The sequence below is a fragment of the Anopheles bellator genome, chromosome 2, assembly GCF_943735745.2.
Source record: "Anopheles bellator chromosome 2, idAnoBellAS_SP24_06.2, whole genome shotgun sequence".
NCBI lineage: Eukaryota > Metazoa > Arthropoda > Insecta > Diptera > Culicidae > Anopheles > Anopheles bellator.
Window position 1 is genome coordinate 2,563,222 of NC_071286.1, and position 8,947 is coordinate 2,572,168.

The window sequence follows — 8,947 nt, forward strand, 5'->3', positions numbered from 1 at the left end:
AAAACTAACGAGACCCCCGACCCAACGGAGATCTTTCTCGCCGGTGTCGATTGGCGGAAAAATCGTTTGTAAAATTGGCCACTTAATGTGCCACCGTACGGCCGGCGGACGTTTGAATTCTTTTCTATTAATAAGTGCTCGTGGGTACGTTTGTCGCTCGCGGCAGGAGTGGGTTGCGCCGTGTAACTCGAAAGGGATTGAGGATTATGTAAACGATCAAGAGACACTGCCAAAGGATCGGTGCATTTTTCTCGCTTCGCCCCACTCAACCGGGGCTCCACTCTGTTGGACAAAGGAAGCGGTTCAGCGGTAGCGCTAACCGCCGGAACATATGTTTCCGTTGGAGGTTCTGCAGGGTTTAAATTTATATCACCATCGATCACAAGCCTGATTTAACACGGATACGAATGATCGTTACATAAGACGGCCCCACTAGGTCGGGGTATTTCGAATCAGGCACCGACTTACAGTCCACACACTCGGAAGAGGTTTGATTCACGAAAGCCACACTAGAAACACTTCGCACACTGTCTCCAGCAACTGTCGATCACGGTCCACAGCATTCGCGGACACTCTGGGCACGGTCAAGGCACACGTTCGCCCTTTTCGCAATACCTTTTTGTAGACTTAACACGATGACAAGTCAGTCGAAACCAGAGAGACGCCCCCCTCCTTGTCGGTCGTCTTCCAGCGGTGATCGAGAGCGAACGCCCTTCTTGATTGTGTGTGATGTGGCGAGGCCACTACTGCACAATCCGCACAGCGCTCGCAGAGGCGTGTAGTAGCGATCTCGACTCTAGTCGGTGGACGAACGGAGAACGACTGACCGAGACCGACTCCGTAGACCGGGTGTCCGCCCGCTCGGCTCGCGAGAACTTCGCGAGGTCTCCCCATCCACACCCCTTCCAACAACTATCGGGTCTCGCGGAACGCGCCTTCGTTTTGGTCGAGCGCCCACCAGACTCACCGAGAACCGAGCAGCCCATTATATCATACCGGGCGGGCGTCCATCCGATCGCCGATCCCCGCGCGCTGTTGCAGCTGATCCGGTGTGCCAGTGTCAGGGTGGGACAGGTGGGACCTACTATAAATACGCGATCACACGCGAGGGGCCAACTGAGGAAGAGCAGATTGCACTTCTCGTAAACTACGCCGCGCACCGGACGATCGTGACGATTGAGACACCTTCGGTACTCCTATTGTGTTAATTAAAAAAACCGGATTATGACATTTTTGCTCACTTAAGTTTCAAACACATAGTTTGACCTTTCCAGGGGCCAATGAGGCGGGATGTGGGCAAAAATAAACCGTCAGCCAGCCAGCGTCTTGATTGTGGGGGGCTAGTTTTGGAAAGTCCCCGAAAATGTACCGAAATAAACACTCTCTCTCTCTCTCTCTCTCTGTTCAGACCGGGCTCGACGGATCGTATCTGCGATGCAGTTGCGTTCCAGCTGCAGTGGAACAGGAACTCGGTGCACGTGTTTGGTTGTGCAATTGACAATTGCCACTTGCGATAGTTTTATCGATAAGCAGGGGCCTGTGGTTGCAACGAGTCGAGTGTTGACGATGCCGTGTTTCGTTTCATTTTCAAAATGTGCCACTTCCGGCTAAGTGGGGAGTGCCCATTTTTCGGGATGACAAAGAGTGAACCGTCCACCTGCCGTGGTGCTAGCTTCCGTTCCGGTTCCGGTTCTGTTTCTGGTGGCTTACCTGGAAGGGTTGCAATTAATAACAACTGATTGCCTCACTGAACGATGCCACTCCTCGGTGGAGTTCCTAATCGAATTGAAACCCAGAACAAGGAGCATCATTTTGCATTGACAGTTCGCAGGAATCAATAAACAACAAATTGCTACTGAAACAATATTTACACGGGCGTTGGTGTGCTGTTTGCCCTTCTCATCTTACGCGTCCCGCTAAGGGGTTCGTAATTGATATGCGCGGTGACAAGTCGAGGCGCGTGCAGCATGCCTTGGATTTTAAACTCCCGTGGTACGAAAATAGAATGGAAAATTGGGAGCCGAGAACACGGCGCAAAATATCGCGATAGAAATGAAAAATGTACCGTTAATGTTTCGGATCCCGGCACGGGGGACGCATGAGGGAATTACCTATCTGTACCCACGTACTGGGGCGGTGCTGGCGGTGGTTACAAAACACCACCGGGGGAAGGTCACTGGATGGAAACTCTGTCTCCCACCACGAATTGGTGCACTCTTCTCGCGCGATCAATGGTTGTAGCAATGGCTCAATTCACAATCGCACTTGAACTTTCCCTAATGGTTCGCCACCTGTGTACAAACTATTCACAAATCAAGCCATACTGATAACATCAGGCCTCTGCGTTGACCACTCCACCCGTACCAGTCGATGACAGACGTTCAATGACTTTTCCGAGCATTTTCCGATGAACCAACGGCCGGATGAACACCAACGAAAATACACATTTGCTCTTCCATTAGCGGTAGATGGATTGAGCGGGCCTGGTAGTCATTATTTTTCTGTCCATTCTACTAGCATAATGATTAGGCTTTACTCTTCAGTATATGTAATATCTCGGATTCGATTAAATGACATAAGAATGGGCGAAACGGGTTGCGATGTTCGTCAAATATTCATTCCAAGTACAAGCGAAATATTTGAAATGGCTCTATGCCTACTTGATTCTCTTTAACCGTCGGGTTTACCACAATTCCAGCCTAGTGGCTAAGACATCTGTCTTCGCCCAGAAGGTCCGGGTTCGATTCCCGGTATAGGAAAACCTTTATCTTTGATTTTGTGTGATCCTTTTTTATGGCAAGTAAAGGTTTGCAGCAAACTACTCTATTTGATATCGTCAACCAGTTTTAGCTTGACTAATGCTTTTATATAATGCTACGTTTAATGGCGTAATTAGGGCATTGAAGTGAACTGCAAGGAATCGTTAGCGTACTTCATGAGGATATAATAGCAAACATAAATTCATTTAACCACAGCGCATGCCTGAAACATGTTCAACATCACGATAGCTGACGAGGAAAGTTCAATGGTCCGCATCCCGTTTCAACCGCCTTATGTTTTCCGTTATCAGTAAACATAAACAAGTTAGTTGTTAACGTAATAGCAGTAAGAAAAACCATGTTTTCCCTCCAAAGATTAAGCTTACCAAAATAATGCCTTGCACAGTTGTGATTTCTTTCCGCAATATTCAATGCACTTTTAAATGAAGCCTAGCCGGCGACAATGTGTTCAGTTATTATTACCTTTACCACACATAGAATCATATCACACCATATCTACCAGTAGGAATACCAAGGCATGAGGAATTGTCATTCAGCAGAGATCGTTAGGCACGATATTTCAAGATCCACTCACCAACGGCAAAGCCCATCTGGGCCGCCGAACGTAACACAAACGCGTGGTTGTACTTCCGGGTGCAGAGTTCAGCATCGACATCTGGAATGCGTTGTTTGAGCTCGTGATAGTATTTAACCGGCACCCAGCCATCGGTTGTGCCGTAGTAGAGCTTAACACGGTGCTTGTTGTTCGAGAGCGTGTCTACATCGAGCTCCTTCACTTTGTGCATCTCATCCATCGCGAGGAACCAGATCTTGTCGATCACATCGGGATTGGTGTACTTTAGACCAGTTCCAAGATAATACTTCGGAATGCCATCGATCAGGAAATATAGATAAACTAGCCAGGTGCGCACAAACAGCGGCAGCAGCGCAAACATTCGATAGAACCATTGCCAAACGCACCACACCGGATTGATCAACCGTGCTACGATGAATCCATTTTTCGTGTTTACCATTCGCTCGAGCGTGGGAAAGAGGAAGTAACACTGCTGAATCCGGTCGCTGATATCCGGCACTTTCAGCAACTCCAGTGCCATGTAAGCTCCGATGGAATGGCCGATCAGGTGTATTTTCACGTCCTCGGGAACATACTTGCGTATGAATTCGATTTTGTGTTGCAGCTGCCCTTTGAGGTTGTAGAGATGTTCGTTCCCCTTCAGCGGGGGCATTGCTTTCTTGTAAGGACTATCATCCGCTTCGTCGTGACCGGCTTGACCTTTGAGAGGCAAAAAAATAGCATCCATTTAAATACAATCACCTGGGAATGGAATAGACTCCACGGCTTATCGTACCAATGACCCACACAGGAAGTTCCTTATTCAAACATTCGTACACCGTGGAAAGGAACTTCGTGTAAAAGCCCGGCAGTCCGGGATTGCCGGTAATGCACAGCACTATCTCCTTGTGATCTCCGAGGGATTCCTCAATCCACTTGCCCCACGTTAAGATGTGCGTTGGCACTTTCGCCACAACCGGGTACGATTCTTGCATATTTGATGCTGCAACGGGACGGATGCGTTTCGCGAATTCGTAAAACTACGTCAATTTCAAAAGAAAAGTCGATCGAATCGATCGAAAGCAACAAAATCCGCTTTGCACGCGAAATGTCATAACAAACGTCGGCTCGGCAAGGTATGTACAAGTAATGTGCGAGCTGTCTGAACCTTGGGCAAGCTGTTCAAAAACGTCAAATACGTGTTCTAAAATCAGCATCTTCCAAAACAAATAATAAATTGTTTTCGTCCGTCAATAATACGGGTCGTAAGGGGTGCGTCGGAACGAACCTCGGCAATTCTAACCGATCGAACGTTTGCGGAATGAGTGAAAACTCTACCAATCACAACGGAGAAGTGAAGCAAGAAAATGCCGACTCAAACCAGAGCGGTGGCCAAAGCAATGGGTCGCAGGAAAAGACTCGCTCGGACAGCATCGAGCGCATCATGCAGCGCAAGCAACGGGTAAGCAAGTCGCCGCTGATGCCGTGGATTGAGCTTTGACGGACGGTTTCAATTTTGTCCCTTCCGTTGCAGGTGTATCGGTTGCCGCGAAAGCAAAAGCTAACGAAGCTGTCCATGTACTCGTCGTGCCAGGGAACGGAGTGCCGCTGCACCGGCTGGAAAACACCCGAGGAGTACCGCCACAAAGATGTGGAGGTAGACTACTCTCCGGATTTCGGCGAAGAGTGTCGGAATCCAAACTGCAAACACAGTCTGGAGGCACACATCCGCCATCTGGGGGACATAAGCGAGGAGCAGATGAACGAACTGCTTGGGGCGATCGTGGACGTCGAGAACCTTTACATGAGCATGCTGCGCGAACCCGACACGGATACGAAGAAGGTTTACGCGTATCTATTTCGCCTGTTGCGCCAGTGTATCCTGTCGCGGACTCAGGCCGTCATCCGGGGACCGCTGGGCGATCCGCCGTTCGAACAACCCTCGATTTCCAAAGCTGTTACTAACTTCGTGCTCTACAAGTAAGCGATTCAGGCTGACGATGGCAAGGAGAGTGGTGTAGGAATGATTTAATGTGCATACTTTCAGATACGGTCACTTGCACCAGTCCGAACTGGATTCGATGACGGAAGTGGCCAAGACTTTCCTGCACTGCCTGAACCACTGGAACTTTGAAGCTCCGGGCGCTCGAAGTGATCTCGTCAATCAGGAAGACGTTTCTAACTACAAGATTAACTACACTCGCTGGCTCGTTTTCTGCCACGTGCCGGCGTTCTGTGGCTCGTTACGGCACTTCGAGACATCCGTCGTGTTCGGCAGGACGTTGCTGAAAGCTGTCTATCAGTACGTCTATCAGCAGCTGCTGGCAAAGTGCAAAACGGAGCGTGATCGGATGCCGCCGGAGAAACGCATCATGCTCACTCAGCTTCCAAAGTTTCTCGAGGCACTCAAACAGGAGGTGGTCAACGAGGATTCACCGATATGGTCAGCCAACTTTAAGCCCTCAACTTCGCTGGTACTGCACAAAAGCAAACGACAGCACGGCGACGGCTCGTGTACGTCGGGCTCCAAAAAGTTTGCCGGTGATGCAAAACGCTACAAGAAGGAATCGGACTGTGAAGATTTGAGCGACGATGTGGTGGCACGAGCACTGAAGCGCATCAACGACTCAAACTACGCCAGCCGGGCGGAGGTCGTCTTCCCACCGAACGCACCGCGCGACGAAGCGGCCAAGGCTGAAGAGAACCGACGTGAGATTGAGTTTCACGTCGTCGGCAATTCGCTCACCAAGCCGGTCGAGAAAAAGTCGATGCTATGGCTGCTCGGGCTACACAGCGTGTTTGCGCATCAACTGCCCGGGATGCCACGGGAGTACATCAGTCAGCTAGTGTTCGATCCGTACGTGCGACACATGCGAACGGCGATGACTATGCTTATAATATACAAATTTCCATTCCGTGCACATTTTCGCAGGAAACACAAAACATTGGCACTCATTAAAGAAGGGCGCCCGATCGGTGGTATTTGTTTCCGGACATTTGTCACGCAGGGCTTCACGGAGATCGTGTTCTGTGCGGTGACCAGCAGCGAGCAGGTCAAGGGCTATGGGACGCATTTGATGAACCACCTGAAGGACTACAGTACCCAGCGGGGCATCAAACACTTTCTCACCTATGCGGACGAATTCGCGATCGGGTACTTCAAGAAGCAGGGTTTCTCCAAAGACATCAAAGTGGCACGCCCAGTGTACGCCGGTAAGTGTGCCTGCCGGCTAACACCTGGATGGACTGGGCTAATCTCGCTCATCGTGAATCTACAGGATTTATCAAGGAGTACGAGGGCGCTACGCTGATGCACTGTGAGTTGCATCCGAGCTTGATCTACACGCAGTTCAGTTCGGTCATACGGAAGCAAAAGGAAATCGTGAAGGAGTTGATAACGCAGCGCCAGCAGGAAGTGCAGAAGGTACACGCGGGTCTGACCTGTTTCAAAGAAGGTGTCCGAAGCATACCGATCGAATCGATACCGGGTCTCCGGGAAGTTGGGTGGCGGCCACTGTTTCGTGCCCAGCGAACCGCACGCCCGCTGGAAGAATCGGCCGATCCGGACAAGTTGGCCAATGCGTTAGGCGGGGTACTATTGACCGTGCGGCAGCATACGGCTGCTTGGCCGTTCCTGAAGCCGGTCAACCAAGCCGAGGTGCCAGATTACTACGATCACATCAAGTACCCGATGGATCTCAAAACCATGACGGAGCGACTGAAAAATAAGTAAGTGAAGCGAATCAGAACCAGAACCGAAGAGAACCAGTGAACACGGAAAAACTAACCTACTTCCGTTGGTACAGATATTACGTTACGAGACGTTTGTTCATGGCTGATATGGCACGAATCTTCACGAACTGCCGGCTGTACAATTCTCCCGAGACGGAATACTATCGGTAAGGAGCGGCGAGCAGAAGGCAGAGCGTGTGTATCATAAAACTATATCATTTCAATCATTTCACTTACTTACAGCTGCGCAAACACCCTAGAGCGGTACTTTCAAACCAAAATGAAGGAGATCGGTCTATGGGACAAATGATGTCCGCTCACGAAGCGCGATCGACCGCATCATCCTGCAGATGTCATAGTCGGCGCCGACAACGACGACGAAGATGACGATGATGATGATGATGATGACGATGAAGATGATGATGGTAATGAAGATCACGGAGACGCAAGAATCGCCGGCAGCAAAACGCCAGTCGGAAGCGTCGTGGTCGGTGAGCATCGGAAAACGTATAAAAGGGCGTACTACCACACGTACGGTAACATTTACAGTGCCGCCGGGGGGAAGGCGAGCTATGGTAGGAAAAGCGTTCCGGTCGGAGGAGTTCGCAATTCGAACGTCACCGCAGCAGCGAATCTTTCCGGCACGAATTCGAGGGAAGAGACTTCTAAACAATCTTCCGTTGGATTGGAAGTCGAATTCGGTGCCAACAGGGATTCGTAAGAAGTGTTTGTTTATAGCGACTAGGTAAATTATTGCGAGCTTGCCAAGATTCACGATTCACGTATTCGAAGCTACGAAATATGTCGTAAAACTGAACCACATTCACAAAATTATAAGCTAAAAAACTAAAACTAAATTCTGAAGTAGTCTACGTCACCCATATTTGTCCCGCAATATGTCCCGCAAATACAAACACGGTAATATGTATGGAAATAAAGGTGCAGAAAATACTGTACTATTGTAATAAATTTTCAAAAATTAAATACGTCCAAAAAATATTGTTTTTGTAGTATCGTTTTGAAACTAACTCTGATCGACTTGAGTTCTTGTTTTTATCCTAACTATTTTAGAGGCAAACCTGAAAAGTATGACTGAACCCGGACTATGTGAAATGCATCTAGGGCCTTGCTGGCGATTGATGATTGGCAAAACGGAGTCTAATCACTTTGGTTTTATTTCTAGTGGACCACCATTAATACACGCCAATGATCAGCCAAATGAAGCCATCAGTACGCTAAAGCAACGACGATATAATTACTGGTTTGGAAGCTATAATCAATTCAATCACGTTCCGATCACTCAAAACGTCGATCATCGATGAAGTGTAAATTTGAACGATTATAGGATTCCCTCCGATGGAACGATGGAATATTAAGCTGATACTGGTCGTTAGAGCTGCGGATAAGAGAGGCTTTTTAACCACTGCGGTATCATCGGTAACCTTTCAGTCTCACCGGTACAGCACGAGAACATTACGAACCCCAAAAACCGCTGAGAAAGTAACCTTCCTCGTCAGCGATGTAGTGATAAGTGTCCATAATCTTTCTCAGGAAGATGTTCTCGTCGATTAAGTTGGGAATCGCAGCGTGGACCGCCATTTGGCTGGTGGGTTTTCCGCAGTATGAATGTGTAAGTATGTGACAGGGTTTAAGGGGGAAAAGGAATGATTATGGACATAGATTGATAAAACTTGGGATTGTTTGTCCAGAAGATATAACTCGTATTGTGCAGAAAAGGAACTATTTCGAACTTTGTCAATTACATTAAATGATTTTTCAAGCGCTTGACCACTTTAGTGCCACACAGTTCAAAAAAGAAAACTAATCCGGCGAACAGCAGTCCATAGCCCAAAATGAAAAATGCGCCGAGGAAATGGCCGAT

The 8,947-nt window shown here is 48.7% G+C and overlaps 2 protein-coding genes across 2 annotated transcripts; one reads left to right on the top strand and one right to left on the bottom strand.

Moving 5' to 3' along the window:
• Nucleotides 1–3,237: 3,237 nt before the first annotated feature.
• LOC131210082 (lipid droplet-associated hydrolase) lies at nt 3,238–4,423 on the bottom strand. The gene is made up of 2 exons (XM_058203278.1): nt 4,130–4,423; nt 3,238–4,053 (listed from the first exon to the last, which is right to left on the bottom strand). Exons 1-2 carry the CDS (start codon nt 4,326–4,328, stop codon nt 3,326–3,328), a joined length of 927 nt encoding a protein of 308 aa, XP_058059261.1. The 5' UTR covers nt 4,329–4,423; the 3' UTR covers nt 3,238–3,325.
• Nucleotides 4,424–4,654: 231 nt separating this feature from the next.
• On the top strand, nt 4,655–7,852 carry LOC131209340 (histone acetyltransferase KAT2A). Its single transcript, XM_058202391.1, has 7 exons — nt 4,655–4,795; nt 4,868–5,313; nt 5,381–6,190; nt 6,266–6,546; nt 6,612–7,062; nt 7,140–7,232; nt 7,309–7,852. The coding sequence occupies exons 1-7, from the start codon at nt 4,655–4,657 to the stop codon at nt 7,373–7,375; spliced, it is 2,289 nt and encodes a 762-aa protein (XP_058058374.1). The 3' UTR covers nt 7,376–7,852.
• The last annotated feature ends 1,095 nt before the right edge of the window (nt 7,853–8,947 follow it).